Below are 20,994 nucleotides of genomic sequence, written 5' to 3'. Positions count from 1 at the left end.
ACCCACAAGCTCCAAGCTTTCGTCAATATTTGCCCGCGCCGTATCTTCGAAGTGCGCTCGCCTGATACTGTCTCAATCGAACAATTCGGTCAGCGTACACTAGTACCAACTGTGATAGGAAGTGGCAGTAGCTAACAGCTTAAGAGGGCGACAATTGCATTGCTGGCTACATCATGCAGTGGAATCCACTCTCTCAGGATGGCCGACACTTCTCCGGCTCATAGCTTTTTCCAGTACTCCCGCCTAGACGGACGTCGCATATAGCAGGATGGATTTGATCATCCCCGGAATAAGTAGCCAGAGAGTTTTTGAACTTAATATTGATTACGACTTTACTCGGACATTAACTAAATACCCCTTGAAGCTGAACTTGGCATCGATCATTATCCCCAAGTACCTAATGACCTCGTGATTACCTACGCGGATTTTGACAGTATTGTTTTTTCTACAATTGTTAACAAGGATCGCTTCCGTCTTTTCTTCCGCCCTTCTACGTCCTTGGGGTGTATCATCACCAACACCTCTGCAAAACTAATATACGTTGGCACGCGAGGGTCAAGTATTCCATCTTACGTTATTTTTCAAAGCAGGGACTCAGAGCCTTGGGGAATAAGTCCTATTATCCACAATTTGTCCACAGATTTTTCGTAGTTCCTTCTCCGTCACCTTGGGGATTGAGAGGATGTCCTGTTGAACCGTTGGCTGAGGTCCACTTTTTCTCTGCTCCACGATAAGGATTGCGATTCTTTTGAGCAAGATTCGTGGGTACATGACTTGGGGTTCACGCATATTGTCTATTATAACCTTGTACGCAGCGCCCCACGGATTCGTATTTGCCTCAAGGCACAACTGCTTATAGCAATTTCGCTTACTTTTCCGCGAAGCCTTCTTAAGGCTACTTCGAAGATCGCGGTATTCTTTCCGATTGCCAGTGTTATGGCTTCTTTCTTGTCCTTGTCCTTGTCTCCACGCTCGCAGACACGATGCTCTCTTCAGCGAATTTTCTTGGTTCCACCAATTGTTTGGTTTTCTGCTGTGGTGAAACTTCCGTTGCGGCATTTTCGCATGCCTCAGTTACCCGCTGATACAACTGGCTCAGTTTTTCCAGCACCGTGATCTCCTGCTAAATTCGCCAGGAATGTCTCTTCCTCTATTGGACCCCCAGCTATCCTGGTTTTTCCATTTCTGTTGATTGCCCGACCGTCGCCTCCCCTGTTTCTGATGTCGAGAGAAATGACCTGATGGTCACTGTGGGTGGCCAATGAGGTACTGAGGTGAGTCAGATCGATGATTGAGCCTTGTCCTCTACCTCGGAATGCAGGCTCGCATTCAACGTTGACTAGTAGGATGTCCTGCTTCTCGAAGGTTTCAAGTAAGATTTGACCCCCGGTGTTCGTCACTCGACTTCCCCTGTCTAAGGCCCACGCATTGAAATCGCCGGCAATGATTTTGTGGCTGTGGTCTCTAGCGTCTAACACCAAGCCGTCTAGATCTCCTCATATTGCGCTAATATTGGATTTGGAGGAGCGTAGCTGCTGTAGATATGGACGCCGTTGATTTTGTTGTTGTTGAATGCCCATATCGCCACGTTTCTAGATGAGTCCTTCACCCACGTAACGCTCCCGTAATTTCGGCAACATTCACAGATTACGCCACGTTCACATTCGACTCTCGAATGGTTTGCGGGAGCAAGTCTTGTGCTGCCTCGCAATGGTGGAGGTTGATTTGTATTAACCTCATTTAGCCCTACGATTCAGCCCCGTCTTATATGCCGGGCACTTGTCACCACCTCCACGACCACGTACTGGTCGGCCATTTCTCTTTTTAAGGTTTTGTTTGTAAAACAAAATCCTCTGTCTGTCTGCCTGCATCTTGATAAGGTGGCTTCTCCACACTTGCTTCACCTTCTCGATCTACCGTGCTCACTAGCCCATGTTGCTACAAAATGTCCGAAACCGAGGCATTATTCTTACCTTCCCCGCTGTCAACAGTTTAAACCCCTAATTCTACCGACAAGTTAATAATAGCGGTCTGTGTACCTCCATACGCCTTCTCCACCCTTTTGATCGCACTTGCTTCAGCTTCAACATAGATATCCTCTCGTGGTGTACCCTCGTTTAGGTCTTCGCACTCGATTAGTATCTGTGGCTTTCGAGCTTTCACTTCTGCTTGCTCACCTTGCACCTTTTGCACCTGACAGTGAAAACTCTCCTTCTGCTATTTTTGGGGCCGTAATCGAAGAACTACTCGTAACTTTCACTGGCTTAGATTTCTTCATACAAGAGGCTTTTTTCTTTTTGGCTTCCTGTAGGGCACCAAAGAGTTCATTTATTCCATCCCTAGGGCGTTTGCCTTTACGTTATGTTCAGAAAGCATCACCTATGTCTCTCGCGTGACTGTTACATGACGCTTTGTCGTTTATCTCCCCCACCGCCTTAATATAGTAGATATTCCGCCTCTTATTGATGAACTGACAGAATTCATTTATGCGTTTTCTCATTGAAAGTAAAACTGTTTCAGTTTGATGCCTTCTACGTTCGTCTTTTTCAATAACAGTATTACTGTGTATCATGGGACTATCTAAGTTCCCTTCCGTATCCCGCGATGAATCTCGACTACAGGTAATGTGGCCTTCTGTGGTGACCTTGAGCATTGAGCTCTTACAAAAAGAATCCGCTTTGCATCTCAGTCAAGTTTCCCACTACAAAGGCACTGCGGTCGTTGGATATCGACGGCCGCTTGCCCACTCCCTAAAATCGCCGGTACTGGGTTTTCGAAGCCCATTCTTAACTATTGTGGTCTGCTCCCTTGCGCAAGGTGCAGTGGTAAAAACTTACATGGTGAATACAGACAATACGAGTGAGGATAGTGGGAATAGAGACTGAGTTGGTTACGTTTGTGCTCAGCATCAAAATGCGTCACTCGCCCCAGCACCTACCGAAGGAGGCAGCAAAGGGCTGAAATGCCCGACGAGCCATCAGGATGCACACAGTCAAATAAAGAAGAAGACTCGCAAGGTGATGCGGCACCCGGCATGAAGATGGCAACCCAAATAGCACCACGCAATGCTGCTGTTCTGGAAGGAGGCACAGCGGAAACCGCTGAAACTGAGCAGATGACTTCTTTCGAAAGCCGAAGAGGAAAGACTTATCAAGAAATACGCGGCAGTTGTGAAGCGCATGCGGTCTGAAACATTTATAGAACTAGGGGAACTTCTTGATCGCATTTCCTTCTACAGGCGAACATGGAGAGCAACAGAAGATGTACAAAAAGCAGAAGGAACCGCTCGTTACAGAGTCCATTGGAGAAAAAACGAGTGGCAGAAGGGGCATTTGACAGAGACTTCATTCAGGTAGTGTCGAGGGCTCAAAAGCAGAAGGCGGAGGGGCAACAACCCCGCCGGAAATACTTTTGCCTAAAATTAAGATGGACACGAATCGTGTAGCACCAAAAGAAAAGTTGGGGAGACGACGGAGGCCTAGACCGCCACCTCTACCTATTAAGCCTTTAAGACCTTTGCAGCAAAATCCGTTCTAGGATCAAGCCTGATGATAGAGCTGCTCCTCCGAAGTCTTCCATTCGGAAAACAAAGGGTAGTGGTGTCCTCGTCGAATTAGATCCGAAAACAACAAACAAAGGTACGTTTTGTGAAGCTGTCAAGGGGCCACTGGGAAAGCAAACTCTTTGCAAATCCGAGATCTTGACTGCCTTACAAAAAGAAGGAAGTGCAAAAGACCACCAAGTGTGAATGTCCTGAGGTAACGAGGTAACTATGCCTGAATTGGTACCACCCCTGTGAACTTTCGACGCCAGAAACTCGTTATGGTTGAAGTTTTGGAGCAATATGCAAGAAAATTTCTTAAAAGTGGGACAATCAGAATTGATTGGGTAGCATGTAGGATACGAATTCGGACTGCCTCACCAGATGTTACAGGTTATGGGCACATGGAGTGCAACCGGTCATGAGTTGTTAGCGTAATTAATTGTCAAGATAAAAGCGGATCAAGTGCTCATCAGTGAACAGCACCAAGGACTCATCTTCAACGCACCCCGACATGTCAGGTATCGTTGCCATCTAGGTTCTAACACAATGCCGAGGGGATGATTTTGTCTGGATTCGGTATTTAGGGCTAAGGTTTCTCAGAGTCTATCTAACACCGAATGAGACTATGCCGGACTTTTGTTCGAAGTGGTTGACGCAACATTTCGTTGTACGCCGCCCTGGCGCTCATTCTGTACTTTCAACGTCACTAAGGTGAACACCGGGATATTTGTCGAAGTTCATGGAGCAGGTGTTGCCGCGCTAAAAGGTACTCTTGGGGGTGATGCCGCTGCAGCTGATTCTGTCGTAAATTCGCATAGCTATGTTTTAATGGACGGCGGAAATTGCCGAGCTCCGGAGGGAGTATGACAAACTCCACCACTTGACATAATGCTTAAAGGACTCAGAAGGAGGCATATACCACCTTGATAGAGTATAAATCAGCCAAAAGGAGATTCGGCAATAAACAGAAGCGAAGCTTGCTGCTGGTACGCTAGACAAGACTTTCCACCTGTTGAGCTATCTCTTATGGATTTTGGGGGATTATCTGACAAACCGCTCCCCACTCTATGAGACGCTGCAAGATCAAAGGAGGATGGAGGTCACGTGGGGGGTATCGCAGGGATCCATCCTAAGACGGGACCAATTTTAACCGGCGAGTCGATAATCGAGTCAAAACCAATGGTCAAGTACCTTGGAGTGATGCTCGACTCAAAAATGGCCTTTTTTCGAGCAAATCAAAACAGCAGCGGACAAGGCGCTATTTCGACTAATGTCAAACATGGGATGTCCTATGTTTAGCAGGCCACGTTTTCTAATGAGTACAACATAGTTGGTTTTGCTCTACGACGCGGAGGTATTGGCTGATGCTTTTGGCAAGGAGATATATTGTAAGCACTTTACGCAAGTATAGAGTCGCGGAGCTTCGTGGGTGGCGTTTACCAACCGCACTGTCTCTGGCTTTGATGGTGATTGTGGGAGTGATTTTCGTTGTCCTTTTTAATAAGGTGCGTAAAACCATATATAGGCGCTCCTGAAGGATGGCAACGTACACTAAATGAGTGGCGCCTCTCTTGGAGAAATAAGACAATAGGCAGATGGACTGCACGACAAATTGGCAACTTAGGGGCGTGTTGAATTGGAAGCATGCTGAGACTATTTCTTTATCCAGTTTCTAAGGGGTGCCGCGGCGGTTTTTAGTCTTACCTACATAAGATTGGGAATGCACGATCTCCTGATTGTTTGTTAAAGGGAAATCTTAGATGCTTTAAAAAAAGAACTTTCAGTCTTGCCTGGAATCAGCCTGTAACCAGCACTTTGACTGTCTATAGCATTTGGAAAAGCTGCTATCAAACCTGTAAACAAACTTCCCATAAAGACAAGTGGTAGAGGCTAAATACCGGTTGACACATCAAACTTTTCCTGCCAGTAAACAGATTACAAAATTTATCCTGTCGAAAAGCAGAAAGGCCTGGACATAATTCATTATTTTGTTTAGTGATTAAGGAGTTCTAAGTCCGTATCCACTTGATGTCGGGCTGGACCAAATGGAGAGCAACTTACTCCCACTCTTTATGGTCCACGAACGCCTCTTTTTGGGTTTAACACCCAAAGTTCAAAAATCAAAAGAGGGAGGAAGACGGCTACGGGTTCGTGCCAGGACAGAGACAACTCACCAGAGGCTGCCTCACCTCTGTACTGGGAGCAACATGACCGAAGCGGCTCGTAGGTGTTATACACTCTTTTTTTTTCGCAAAACACGACAAGTGAGATTTGAACCGCGGTCCTCCTGTAAAGCTATCCGGATACTCTATGAATATTATCTAGAAGTCAGGCGGACTAAATAAATTGTTCATGATAAAATGGCATCAAATTATCCTGGGACTAATATTCATGTACATGTCCAACTTCCTGATTTTAACATCTATTAATCAGCGGGAAAACTAACATGAAAAAGCTTTGTTTTCTCTTCGCATGAAGTGATTTTTCCAGAGTTTTCCTCTCAATCTATTATTAAATCGAGAATTTTATATTAAATTCCTCTTGAATAACATTATAATCCCTGATTCCTGGAAAAAGCGCTGCAGTCATGATGCAATTGTGTAATCTGGTTTAAAATAGATATAGCTCGGAGAACAATTTCATTGAGAACCCCATTTACATTACATCACACAAATCGTCCTCATGAAAGAAAGGAACAATCAAATTCAGAAAAATTGCAATTGCGTAGAGCAAACAAGGATTACAACATGCCCGAGGGGTACAAGTTGAAGTGTCCTTTTGCAGCTTTCAAAAGAACAAGCAATGAGCATAACTCCGCACTTTATTCCGGTCCGCTGAATAAAATATAGAATGAAATTGTATTAAAACTATGGTGGGAGCTGGAATATGCTGTTACATGCCGTTGGTGCTGTTTTTATTTAAACATGTGAAATAGTTAGGTTTGTCAATAGAATGCTTTTGAAGGGAGGAAGAAAACTAGGATGGAAGGCCAAGTGCTGGTAGTACGAGCTGGTTTTCAAAAATTCACGAATGAGTTGTTGGATAATGCTCCATATACATATGTATGACCTTGCAAGCACGGCCAGCACACATGTGTAGGCAAGTGAAAAGCCAGTTGAACGACATTAGATACGGTTGGTTATTTCAAGCGATTTCTTCACTTGTAGAATTAATTTTTACGGATTTACGGAAGCTATTACACTGAAACATCCTACTGAATGCTGTGACCCGCAAGCAACTTTTTTACTATTCACCTATTTCAATAATCAGGACACCAACGCAGTTCCTTCAGGAAATTCAGTCCTTAGAACTTGTTTCTGAAATGTGACCTAACGAACCAAAGAATGTGACAAGGAGTATCTGAGCTTTTGAGTCCTGTTTGTTTGCCTCAGGAGGCATTCTAACTACACCGTGTAAGATGCTCCTTTTCTATTCTTCAAAGAAAGGAGGAAGTGCATGCAGAGTAAGGCCCCATTTAGGTAGATGATTTTTTTTCAAGTCCCTTTTTCATTGCTTTGTTTTGTTTCAGTTTCATTATCACCACGCTTAATGCCGTGCAAGTGATAGGGCTGCAGGGCCGCGACAAATATAAAGATGAGTACAAGCATTCATGATGAATCGGGATACGAACCTGGGGCAACGAGACTGAGAGCATGATATTCAACCAACTCGGTCATTGCACCGTCAAATTTATGTAAACAGTCTGTTCAAACATTAACGATGGCCAGTTTTTCGGGCCTTTTGTTTCGCAGATAGTTCACCTGGTACTAAATGCTTGTCTCACTATCTTTTCTAGTGTCATTGTTATAGGATGAAAAAGGACCAATTAAAGAAAAGTATCGTATGGATTTTTTTTTACTCTTACGGTTCATGGAGGGGTCATGGGTTCCATGGTTTGAGACGACAGAAATAGATAAATAGTGTACAGATGGAGTTACCAGACTCATTAGCACTACTTTAGCATTCCCTTGTCAGTGATTGAATGGAACGAAATTACAATGATTCAGCTGTATGTGTCATGATATCGGTCGCAGAATCGGAGTGTTCTCGTGACCCCAGCTACAAATTTGTGATGTGATTATCGAACTGCTGGCGGTTTACGCAATTACTGAAGTTCTGCCTAGAAACGATTAGAAAATCCAACCCGTCTGTCAGATTTCATTGGGTTTGCCACAGCATGTTCTCGTGGGCGGACATTGTCAGTAAGGTCCCTTGCTGTTGGTTCGAGATCGAGTTCTTCTCTCGACAACGCAGTCTTAACTTATTTGTGACATTGGGCCTGTATACTTGCACTTTGTTAGTCAAAGAATTCGTCCGGGAGATGTAATAGCGAGCCATATACCATTGTGCTGAGGTCTTCCTTTCAAGCTATGTGAATCCCTAGTAGTACCTTAAATAATGCATTTGTCCAGTGGCTATTCTGACAGCATACTGCTGCTTTAAGAGAGGAAACGACATCAGAACGTCATTTTCACGTAATTTTTGAGATTTTTTTCGTGTGGCAAGAATTATTTGGGCTTGGTTTGATGAGTTCTTGAAGCAATCTGAATTTAAATTGTCTTCTCTGATCTGAAGTGGTTTAAAGTACTAATAATAATATTGTCAACGGAAGCCGCACTGCGTCCTAAAAGAGCTATTCTGCCCTTTTACTGGTTATAGTATACTTATAGACTACAAATATGGTTTAAACTTAAAATCGACAGAAACTTTATTAGGTTCCCTACTTCCACAAAATCTGTAGACAGTGCTTGTAAATGTCCCTAGCTTCCCGAGGTCATAGCTTAACATGCAATGATCAGTGTGTATTCCCACTATGATCGTCCTGGCGAAGTTTAAACAATCTTTAAAGCACTTGGGTCCCATACCCTCATGAGCACCATGGGCTTTTCCATTGCTGATAAGTTCGCCCAGTAAATTTCCCTCAATTATCCCTCTTTATTTTTCAATACCTTAACCTAATTCCACAGTTCGTCCGTTGTTTCATTGCTTTCTAACCAAAATTGGCCTAGAACCGAGAGCATTTGATCCTATTGAGCGAGCGGAGCGCCATACCAGTTTGGAATTTACCTGAAAGGACTTAACTGCTTTAATAGCCACTTGGCTTTCAGTTAAAATAGCAATATTCTGTCCCTTATAGTTGCTTACGAGTTTAAAGGTGGCACATCTGTCAAAGGTGTATATTTCCGCCCTAGATATGCAGCTATGCTTACCGATGGTTGCAAAGTGCGTTTCCCTTGAACCAATGACCCCAACGCTCATCCATCTGCCGTGTCGGCAGTTCCTGGCAGATTAAGGCAACCTTGTATCTCTGTGTGTGCGCTCTTACGATACCCAAAAACACACAGAGGGCTATTTCCTTTGATTTTACAGCATGCCGTACTAGTTCCATCAGTTGATGCAAGGTAGTTTCGGTTTACCATCCTACTCAGTAACGGTGCTGACATGGATGTGGAGTATTACGCATTAGAACGTTAGTTCTAATAGAGTTGTCTATGACCATCTGCACCGTTTTAAGTACCAATGATATTAGACAAATTGCTCTGAATGATTTAGGGTGAAAAGGATCGTTTTTACCCACTTTCAGAATAAAGACTACGTTTGCCTTGATATATATAACAAAGCTTTACTAACTCTTACCACTGTTAGGAGAGATCTTAAGATTACTTAACGGTCTCTCTGGAGTAGTATTGGGATAGTGCTATCTACTGTGGGTGATTTGAGTGGTTTAATGGTTTCCACTGCCCATCTTACTCTAGCTGCCGAGCATACCTTTTTCGCTAGTGTTTGATCGTCCTTCTTCCCCCTTCTATCCGTTCTTGGGTGTCAGGCAGAATGCTTTTTACTTCCGCCGTGCAGTAAGACGAAGTGATTCGAGTTCTGAGAAACAGATGTATCCTGTTCTCCCCATTTTCCTTCTTCAGAAGAGCAGATGCCTGGATGCTACTGCCACGATGCATCTAGTGCATCTTTTGATCCATTTTCCGACCCGGCTCTTGACGATTTCCTAAGATGGTGGGGTGCTTTTGCTCGTAAGGGGTCGAGGTTGGCTCAAACTTCCTCTCATTCGTAATACATTTGACCACGGGCGCCTTAGTTTTGCTTTGCACCGTCCTCTGACTGCATCGCTAGGCCAACAATTGAGGACACTTTTCCACCAGAAACTCCTCCCACTCCCGAGATTTCCACACTAGTGCTCTTCCTGTGGAGTCATGGCTGCTGGACAAGGTCTTCCCTATCTACGAAACAGCGGACAGTGAAAAAATGATCGCCCTTTGCCCTGACCTTTATTATAGCTGTTGGGAGCACTGTGCTGGAGTAAGCCAAAGAGAACGAATTTTCGGCGTGGTGAAAAGTGCTTTCTTCCACGTAAGCTTTCTTCTGCTGATTCCTGTTGCACTGTTTCGTGTTGACCGTAGCCGATCTCGCATTTGACATGTTTAAGCTTGAGGTTTCTCCCCTCCCTCCGGTATTTATGGGAGCCACAAAAAGTCCACAAACGGCAATGGAGTAACATATCAACTTTGTTTTCACTGTCCTTTAACTTCGGACATCGAAAAACACGGTGATTTTCCATGCATATGAAGCACGACAACTGCTTCTTTCGGTAGTTATTTGCAATCGCACTCGATCTGATGATGTGGGTCTTACGCTTCTTGCACCCATTACTATTAATTGAAGAGTCTGCTGCGTCCAGTGTGGGTCACTTGTGGTTATCAGTTTGTCTCCATCTTTTGCCGAAGATTCCGCTTCCTTGCGTCCGATTTCTCTTGACATTATTGCACCTGTTGATACAGACGTCCATATCCTCATTCCCAAGGAGCTTCACCTTCTTTCGCAGTGTTTTTCTCTGCCGTCGGCTGGAAGCCGTCCCAGGTTCACGGTGTCCAGGCCGGTTGCTTCCATTTTCCCGGTGAACGGTGAAGGATAAGGTTCTGACAGGCACGATTCAACTTGTAGTCCCCCCTCCTTAGTGGCTGAATTTTAGTGAGGCATGCAAGGTCCATCTCTCACAACCTGATTGCTTACGATCGCGGATGAATTCGAAGTCTGGGACTTCTTACCACTTGGAGTGTTCTTACCACTTGAAGTGTCCAAATTTAAAGTTTTCATATTCATGTTGTGGATAGCCTGAGTATAGTAGTAAACTACTACAGGCTCCCCCACCACGACAAACTTGTGTTCCAGGGAGAGGTGACGGTACGAATTATAATGTTCTTTAGCTGGTTGTGAAGTTCCTCATCCAGGACATCTGATAGCTACAGTTATTGTACATTCGTTTCCCACTTTTAGGTGCTACGTTGTGTTTTTTTTTAAAGTGGTCCTATCTGGAGAGACCCGTGCTTGTTTATGGACATCTCTCCGGACAAACTAGGTAGTGCCACCATCTGTTGCGTGTGACAATGCTAATTGAATACTCCACAGTCCATTGTCATTAGTAATTTGGTCCAAACGTACCGCCTAAATACAGACCCTGTCCTTATTTGGCGGGTAAAATTTCCAAGTATGATGATACCTGAGGTAGGCTTCGAGGGTTCTTTCCATTATTTCGTTGAAAGTATCCTTTTTGGACTCTACAGTCTCCTTTGTAGAGACATGTACATGTATAAAACACAACCTCATCAAAATCGGTTTACCCTTTGTTCCACGCACTTTTTCTACAATAGCTACATCGATTAAAATGAAATGCAGTTGGGAACTATAAAATCCCACGCAAGCAGTTAGTGGCACTTTGGCGAACTGATCTTATTTTCGAAATTGGTTACAAAAGTATGGGGTTAAAAAGTGCAAACTGAAATTTGGACAGGACTCATTTTCCGAATTATTGGTAGATTAGGGTTTTGAACAGTACTGTCCATACTGTTCTTGGAGGGTTGAAGAGTCGCATTTCTTAAGTTCAATATCGACCGCTTGTATAACCCAGCTGCCGCTCGACAGTGGGAAAGCTATTTTGCTGATCGGATGGCAGATGCCTGAGTAACCAACCCGCCTGAAAATGTTGATGAATATTGGGCTGGCATCAAAAATTCTATTTTCTGGGGCGCTACGCACGTCGTTGGTCTCGCAGGGCGCGTTCGAACTTCAATACCGAGTGAAATCCCGAGAAATTCACCGTTTACGAAGTGACAAGAGAGCATTTTCTATTACGCTTGTCAGGGAAGGGAAATTTGCCGCAAATCGCAATGATTTCAGGAATGTATACCGCAATGCAAGAGGTTGCATATGCTCGCAAATTTTTCGATAGTCCTGTGAAGGACGTCAATGGTCGACTTCTCTTCCACGATTATAAGCAACTGAAGAGATGAGAAGAACGCTTTGTCATGGTTCTTGATCGTATTACATCTGGTAAGGTTCCTCCTTTTGTGGATAAAATGACTATTCCTCCAAGCAGAAGAGAAATCATTTCGGCGATCAATGCACTCAAACGGGGTAAAGCCGCTGGGCTTGATGGTCTCCTCTCAGAGCTATTTATCGCTCCACTTACAGTTACAGCAGATTTGCTGCTTCCACTCGTACGTAAATCTTGAAGAATAAGAAACCTTTCCCAGAGAGTGGAAGAAAGAGATGATTGTTAAGAGCCCAAAGAAGGAGATTCATTTCGAGTGTGGCAATTGGAGAGGTATCTGCGTCTTGCCGTTGCAAAAATAATAGGCAAAGTAATTCTGGGACGCATTAAACAACATCTCGAAAGCTTGGTCGACAGAGAGCAGCCCGGTTTTCGCTCGGGATTCTCCTGCATTGACCACATCAACACCCTATGCATTATTTTGGAACAGTGCGCGGAGTTCAGATCTTCACTGCATCTGCTCTTCATCGATTTCCAGAAAGCTTTCGATAGCGTAACCAGCGAGTGTATCTGGGGTGCTCTACACAGGAGGGGCATTCCGAGGAAACTATAGCTATTATCAGAGCGACATATGTTAGCACATGTCATGTGCTGCACCGAGGTAAAATGTCGGAGGATTTTGATAATCAAAGCGGAGTTCGCCAGGGTTGCATCCTGTCACCAATATTATTCATCTTGTTATATGTGGGAAGGGTGGTTTCTGTAGACGGTAGCATCAAACTGGATGGTGCTCAACGCGTTAACAACGCTAGATTCGCTTTTGTTGCCTCGTTTAAAATCTGGAAATGCAGTTATCTCAACGCCAAAATCTAGGTGAGACTGTTCTATGCTAGTGTTGTTTCTGTGTTGCTATATAAGAGTAGCATATGGAAAGTCAACTGAACTGAAGTGAACACTGTCACCCAACAGCTTCAAGCTTTTGTCAATACCTGTCTACTTTGTATCATCGGAGTGCACTGGCCTGACACTATCCCAAACGAAGAACTTGGTCGGCGCACAGGCCTGCCATTTTTACTCACTGTAATCAGAAGGTGGAGGTAGCAGTGGATAGGTTATACATTAAGGGCATTTCATGTAATCGCGAGCGCTAGCGCGTAAGTATGGTTGACGCGTTGTACCCCACCAAGGACATACATATATATACATATATACTCCCGAAATGCCTGGTCCGCACGATTTTCCGGTGATATGCTGGCTTGTTCACGAATACGGCGGCAATGTCGACATCGCTGGTGGTTGCTGCCACTGTTATTCTCGTTTGTACCATGACAGACAGCGGCTGTCACGCAGTCAAAGTACATGCGATAAAACAAGGTAGGGGGTCCGACGTGCGGTAAGGCGGAGCAAGACGAGTACAATCAAGGAATTCATTGAACTGTAACGGTCTGGACGAATTATTTCTGGAAATTCCAGTAGGATGTCATGATATGGAGTTTTCCAGTAATTGTCTTGATGGGTGGCATTGTATATTCTGCCATCTCTCTTTGGTAAGTAAGCTGAGTCGTCGAATTTCAAAAACAATTTTGCTGGAAGTCCTGAAGAAATCTGTAATGTGATAAGAAATCTACTCCCAATATGGTTTTAGAAACGTTCAGTATTATAAATCTCCAAAAAAAATCCCGTTGAAGAGCGGCGTCGAGAGTGAGTTTGGCTATTCTAGATGTGGTAATTGGTGTCCTGCTGGCGGCCAAAAACTCGAACCAATATTTTTACATGATCCTTGGAATCCTTGGATCCTTGGAGGAGGAACTGTGTCTTCGTATTTTTGTCGCCTGTTTGTTTAGGTAGTCTGAAGAGAATGAAACGGGGTCATTTGAGCTCCCCGCTGTCCAGTCACATGGTTTCGTATATTTGATGGCTTCAGAAATAAATCTCAAGGGGCAACATGTACCCTGGGGATGAACACTTTTGAGCCTGCATTGTAAACGCGATCGGGATTGAGAACGCTGATGTTTATCTCTGCAAGAACTTATGGGGGGACCTTCTATTTGGACGCGTGTGGCTTCGTTGTCGCTTTTGAAATCGGATATTGGCATGGCTGGTTCAAAGATACAAGTTAGACACCAGCCAGAATTGACGGTTGCGATTGTTCAGGAAACGGATTCCAACGTAGGAATTACCCTTAAGACAAATGAAGGGAGAGCTGTTGCCATTTGTCAGCAAAAGGCAATTACTAACGCTTCGGCGATAGTTAAGTGGTAGACCGTCAACCTCTAGCTGTTCTGGGTTCGAATGACAGTCGCCATAGGTGTCTGTGTTCATTTTGTGTTTGTTTCGCTGCTGTGAGCTTATCACTGGCACAGCATTAAGTTTGGTGATAGTGAAACTGAAGTAAAGTCTGACTGTGTAGATACCCTAAACTCCAGTAAGGAGTGGATAGGAAAAACTAACTGTATGCACACGGAAAGGCGTAAAAACTTGGGACTTTACAGAAGCGGATAGAAGGATATTACAAAGTCAGGAGGTCAAAAACGCATTCGACACCGATAAGATCTAATGAATAAAGTGTGTTAAGTAAGCAGTAGTGTTACTAATATTTCCTTTATTTCTGTAAAAATAAACACGTCTTCCTTTTTTCCAGTTGAATCATGAAAACCCAACGTCTACAAGCAGCTTTCGCTCGACGTCGCGAAGCCGACATTGATCGTATCGAAAGGACATCGGCCGTTAATAAATATTTTGACCATTGGTCTAAAGTGACTTCCAGATTTGAGTCGTGGACTGATCCTGAATACTACCAACAAGCGGAGGAATCGTTGCGTAAAGAGAAAGAAAAGAAATTAAAGGAGGCGAAATTGGAAGAACGACGCTCGAAATTAAGACAACTCCTTAATAGTGAAAATGCAAAATATCAACAAGAGTTGCAGGAAGTGAATAAGCCAAAACCCCGGAAGCTTCCTAATGACCTACTAGAGAAGCTAGATCGGGATCAGAAGTATTTGAGCGAAGAGAAGAGAAGGCTTGAATTAGAATCGAAATTGTATGGCAAATGGAGATATGGAGTTAATGATGAGAACGTTCTGTTTGAATCAAAGACGAATAATGAAGCGTTGGCCAAGCTGAATTGGTTGGATAAGCAGGTACTTTACCTTTTTCAATATTTTATTAGTTCTGAATAAATCCCGTATATGAGATTCATTAAAAACGAACCTTTTGTGACTGGATCTCTCTTCAATTCGATTTCTTCGTGAAAATTTTTCCCCTTAATTGAAAAATCAAAAAGCAAACATATAACCATTTAAAACGTTCGCATGGCTAGCTCTCAACTATCGAGGATACTCCGTGCCTTTTGCAATACACAAGTGCAAATCTATTCGTCCCCCTAAAAGGATCATTCAATTTGTTACAAATTTGAGCCAATTTGAAAAAAATATTCATTCAAATTCGAATCCAAGTGAAATTCTCTGCCATCAATCTCTAACGAGCAACGTATTCAAATTATTTACCTTTCTAGAAAGCATATGGTAATATTTTCCATGAGAAAATGATTCGGGAGATACACATGTTCCATTTTTGCTGAGTTTATTGAATGGCGACTGGTGAAGTTACGGAAAGGCGTAGAAAGGGCGCAGCGACACATTTGCATTGAACATTTTTCATAGTGATTCCACTCTGTTGACCATGTGATGTATATCGAACGAGGCAATGAAGGAGCCTTCCTATGTGGGTATGGATTTTCATCATATCGAAATCCCCTTGCGACTTTTCACGTGAACTTTTCAATCTTTTTTCTTGTCAATGTAAAAAGTGTCAGTGATGTGGGAAAGTGTAATCCTGGATGAGGTCGTTCACACAGTTGTTGCATATGAGAGCACCCACCCGAAGTCTAGAAAATATGGGTTGATCCCACTTTCCATATTCGTCTAAACTAGCAAGTGAGTATATCTCAATGAATTTAAGGTAATCGGAGCCCTTCAGACGGCTTAAATGCTCCGTTGATGCCTTTAGGTATGCCATTGACGCCTACTCATATACATTCAAAACGACGAAATTTAAGTGCCATCATCATGAGGGATGGAAAGTATCTTATCCCTTTATGAGCTCATGTCTGCGGAGACATTTTTCAATGATACCATTTTGAAAGCCCAAACAGCTTGTTGATCCAAGCAAATACTAATGATGTGCCGTTGAGCTACATTCTAAAAGATATATTGCCGCCCACTATGCTTGTGTAATAAAAGCGGTTACTAGACTTCCTTCTTCCAGGAGAGAAATTTTATTTGCTCTAGATTTCAGTTCAACCAGGGATATTTTGACGCAGATAAAGTGCGCTAAAAGAATTCCACGGGGCTTCCTTGGCTTTAGAATGGATTATGATGTTGTGTGTTCAGTAAACTTTTGAATAACAAATGGATTTAGCTGGATGCGATATGTACAAATCGGTGGAGGGTCTTTAAATAAGAATATCTTGTAATGTAAATCAGTTAAGAAATTTTTACGTCAGGTACATCTAAAGCTTCAATAGCAAAATTTAAGAGTTGTCCTTTTCTTTTAAAAATAACTTCATTCACTTAGCGTCTCCCCATTGGCTTGCGAGTTACGAAGATTTGCGTAGGTTGAGCAATGAATCGATCGATGTTCTTCACCTTGCTATCCCCATGGGTATGTAAGCATCGCTGGCTTGTTGATCAAAACAAATGATCGAATCCTCAGACACCATGCAACCAAAATAAAGTATAATATCACGAAACGGAGTTAGCTCACTCTTGCTTGGTCTCCTTTCTTCTATTGGCGGTGTCCGTAACATCATTTTTTTCTCATCTCCTCTATCTTTTGTAGTTTTTTTGGTATTAGTATCCTCCTACTACTCCTAGTTTCATCTAGGTTCCTCCTTTTTGCCCAAGACTAGTGGGCAGTGGAGGAATCGCAATTGGACAAACCTGTACAGGCACTGGTAATATCCTCCCCATGAGAAAGGCTAAGATTATAATTGATCTTATTGTGCCATCTCTCTAACCACTTCTTCATGGTAGCGATTAGTCTATGTGTCCACCGATCCTCTCTCGAGTATTTCCAACGTTCTTGCGACCTGTTTACAGATCTCTCCCTTTCGGCGTTCTTCGACTGTGTTAAAAAGAGATTGATGTTGGGCTGTATATGTTTGTCATCTCATCTGCCAAGATATCAATCGACATCATTCCCGAGATGACGAACGCTGTATCATCTGAGACAGTCCTCAAGGCAGAACACAGCTTTAGGCCTATTATTCTGTAGATTGGACTCAGTTTATTAGCATTAAATGAGACCTACAATGTCTTTCCTCAAACTGGAGCTGTATAGAGCAAGATCGACCTCACCACCGTGGCTATAAGCAACCTAGAGGTACACCGTGGCGCTTTTACGTTCGGCATCATCCTTGCAAGGGTCATACTTTCAGTGGATGGCTTTCGCAATATGGTGAGTTTCGCGTCTGTCGTCACTCCAAAGTATTTGATGATCGGCTTGGAAGCGATGATATGATTCCTAATTTGAATACGGGCATAATTTCTGCACGGCACGGATTAGGACCGCTTTGGTTTTTCCTCCGCAATTGTCAAACTAGAACTCGCGTGAGTATAAGTCAACATCTTCGAGATGCTTTGTAACTATGGTGTAATTCACCACCGTGGCTTGCACCGAGACCGGAAGATTGAGTGCATTGTTATACATAATCTTCCACAGTATGGGGCCCAGCACGGAGCCCTGTGGGACACCCGCGGAAACAACGTACTCCTGGGGCTCATCATCGTAGCTTCCGTTTTTGTAAGTCTTTGTTGACAGTAACAGTGAGAGCGTATTAGGTTCCAATTGGCCGAATTGAATGCATTTCTCACATCCGAATTGCTCCTTCGGCCACGCCAGTAACCAATTTGATGGCATTAATGGTTGATTTGGCTTTATGAAACCCATAATATCGATCTGAAAGGCCTCCTTGACTCTCAACAGCAATCTATTGTAGCATTTTTCTACAGTGTCCAGACTGCAAGTGGTACGTGAAGGCTCGCCAACCTTGGGCAGAAGTATCAATTTCTGCGGCTTCTCTGCTGCCGGAAATATCATCTTTTAGAATGTCTGCTCATCCAAAGTCTTTATAGACAAGCTTGAAGTCTCTCTCGGTTTCGAGCAAGCTGACGCTCTGTCCTGTGGCTCCCCCCACAGTTAAAAGAATATCACCTGGTGATCACTGTGCGTGTACCCTTCGCTAATACACCAGTACATACCATGCGCCAGTGCAGGATTGTCTGAGATCAAGGTTACAATTGACGAAGTCTCCCCTTTCCGAAAGGTGTTTACATCACTTTCGTTGGCCAGAACTATATCCAACTTGGCAAAAGCCTATAGACTTGCATTTGCGTAGTAGCTGTACATATATACATCATTTATTTTCACTCACACAAAGCCACTTGGCTTGACGACTTCATGTCCATATCATCGTTTCATTATTGGAATCTGTGACCCACACGCCACCGCGACGGCAAGGTACACTTATTTTGGGAGATTCTATCTTAGGTAAACTGTAAACGACCCTGCAATGGTTAAGGTTTGTTTGAGCAAACCTCATTTTCTTTGCTTCTAACGCTTTTCTACATGCTGTTCCTCCCTTCCTTCGCACAATAGGTATTTGTGGTCCCTATTGCACTCCCTGGCTTTATGGCCTTTCTTTTCCCATCTCCTACATCGATTCGATCGATCAATGCCGCTAGTGCATGTCTTCTCGAGGTGTCCATATTCTACTCTTTAGTGAGATCTGTTCCTTTAAATGGCGGACTACCCATCCAACCCGAATTTTTCCAGTCGTCAACAACTTCTGCGTTGACTCCCCTGGAGGCGTTTGAGTAAATTAGGTTTTTCTTAGACTCACAATGGAATTTTCTCCAAATTCCTCAAACTTGAAATGGTCATTTAAGGCAGTACAGATTTATGCTTTCGATGACACTTCATCAAGATCCTTACACATTACGTAGATCCCATATTTTTGGGCACATACCGATAGGTTTGTAGTAATCATAAGATCAAAGAATGATTCACCTCTCTCGTTGATTTTCGAACTGCCCCAAAGCATAATCCTTGCATTGACGCCGCAGTCTATCAACAGGTTGACCTTCTTTGTTGCTAAGGTGCTCGTCAAATGTTGTACAAGTGGATTAGCCGAGGCGCATTTCGAGTGCTGCAGATGTATCTGCGTTCCCCTCAGCATGATCTGTTGCGTGGGGGGTCCTTCAGTCCCCGTCGGACCATCGATCCTCATCTCCTCCAACAGTTCGTTGGCGGCGTCTATTGGATCTAGGTCGTCGTCTGGTTTCGCAAAGCGGAACACTTTCACCTTTACCTTCCTGACTCCGAACCGCACTTTATAGTTGACCTTTTGCAGTGCCTCCAGGCACCCTCCGTTTATACTCCTTGATAAAAACCCAGTCGTCCATGCGAATTCTGGGATTTTGAAGGTGCAAGGATTGGATGAGCTTGTTCTTATCCAGATGCAAGCTATCGGTCTCCTAGGAATCTCGTTGTAGGGGATGACTTTGAGCTTTACGCCATCCCAGGTGTCGCTGATCTTAGCGACGGACGAACCGATAAAATCCCTGGAAAATTGGTTCTCCTAAGTTATAACGTGGAATCCATGGACTTCCTGAGAGGAATCAGAACATGGGATGGATCTCGTGTGTTTGCCTTTGTCGTCCAGGAGATGCTCAATGACCATCTTCGAAAGCCTGGCTTCAACACTGGTCCACATCTCCGGCGCTAGCGGAATTACCATCCGCCTCCTGGCCACATCACTGAATGGTTTCGCAGTTCGTGGCCCGTTTGACTGTTGCTGCGTACTTTTCTCCAGATGTTGCTAGCGTCCGAACTCTTGCCCACTCTGCTCCGCTTGTGATCTTGTTCGACCTCGTTTTGAGATCGCGGTATTTAGCGAGGTTTTTTCATCCCGCTCATCGATAGTACCGGTCTACTTATTTTTCGCAATCTTGCTGAGAATTTGTATGGCCTTCTGGTATTGATTTTTGAGCGGAACACCAATGGACCATCGGTTCTTAGTAGGTTTTCTGTGATCGACGTTCTTGTCGTTCTTTTGAGGGACACCTCGACGTCGAGGGTTTCAGTTTAGGAGTGCTATGTCTGTCCGTCTGCAGCTTCGCAACGGGAGGTCCTTGCTATTGGTTTCAGCACAGCGGTGCTATGGCTGGCACCTCTCGATGGATGGCTACTGCCTCTTAATGATGCACCTAACATCACCACCACTTCTTCTATCGTCGGTTTATTTCTTTTTTTTTTTAATAATAGTGTTCATGGGTCCCAGGAGTAGTCCGGGAAGAAAGTCCACCCTGGCTAGCCCGGGCATCAGGTTAAGGGTCTTATTTGAAACTGAAGGTGGTCAACGTATTCACCGTGCGTATATTAAATAACAAGCTCCTTGTTGGACACGCAGTCCTTGGCGTATGCTGTCCCTCCTTGGCTTGGGGTCTTATTAGCATCTTCTCCAGTGTATGGAGGACGATCTCCGGGCTGTTGCTTCGGTTCATCCCACCGCCAGATCCACTTGTTCCTAACACATAATCAGGAGAGAAGCAGATCCTGGACAGTTGGATGAGCTCCCAGCGCTGCTCTACACATTCTTAACGCGTCCGAAGACGGTTTCCAATGGCCACCGCGAGGAGGTCGTGTGAGGGCTTGTCGAATTATGCAACTTTAACCTGAAGCATAATCAGACCAGGTCGCCTGTTTCTGAATTCTCCTCATAATCGTATGTGAAGTCTACCATTTGGGGCAGTGAAAAGATTCAGAAACTCCTCGGCTTTCTTGCTCCGGCTTTGGGGAAGGAGATTGCCTTCATGTTTGCCTTTGGTATATGATCCCCAGCATATGTCTACGATTCGGCTCCCCTCCACTCTCGCAATTTAGGGGCTATGGTCCGGGTTCATTCTCCTGTGCTTTTCGTCGCGTAGTCAACAAGGATAACACCTGGTCGAAATCGTATTACTGTGAATACAAGGCCAGAACTCCATTTTTAACACATTTTCCTGACGATAAGGTCTTCAATAATTTCTTGCTCTTCAGGACTGAATATTTGCTTCGGATATGATCTATATAGTATGTCCAGTCGGATGCTCTTCATCGCACTAGC

At 44.0% G+C, this 20,994-nt stretch overlaps 1 protein-coding gene across 1 annotated transcript in view; it reads left to right on the top strand.

Moving 5' to 3' along the window:
• Positions 1-20,994, top strand: part of LOC119658690 (trichoplein keratin filament-binding protein) — a 167,329-nt gene that overhangs the window by 144,295 nt on the left and 2,040 nt on the right. The window contains exon 4 of the mRNA XM_038066275.1: positions 14,470-14,968. Coding sequence (XP_037922203.1) covers positions 14,477-14,968 — 492 coding nt within the window. The 5' untranslated portion in view covers positions 14,470-14,476. The remainder of the gene's footprint in view (positions 1-14,469; positions 14,969-20,994) is intronic.

This window comes from Hermetia illucens, chromosome 6, assembly GCF_905115235.1.
Source record: "Hermetia illucens chromosome 6, iHerIll2.2.curated.20191125, whole genome shotgun sequence".
Lineage (NCBI taxonomy): Eukaryota > Metazoa > Arthropoda > Insecta > Diptera > Stratiomyidae > Hermetia > Hermetia illucens.
Note: the sequence above shows the minus strand (reverse complement) of the source record. Positions and strands in the feature narration are given on the sequence as shown.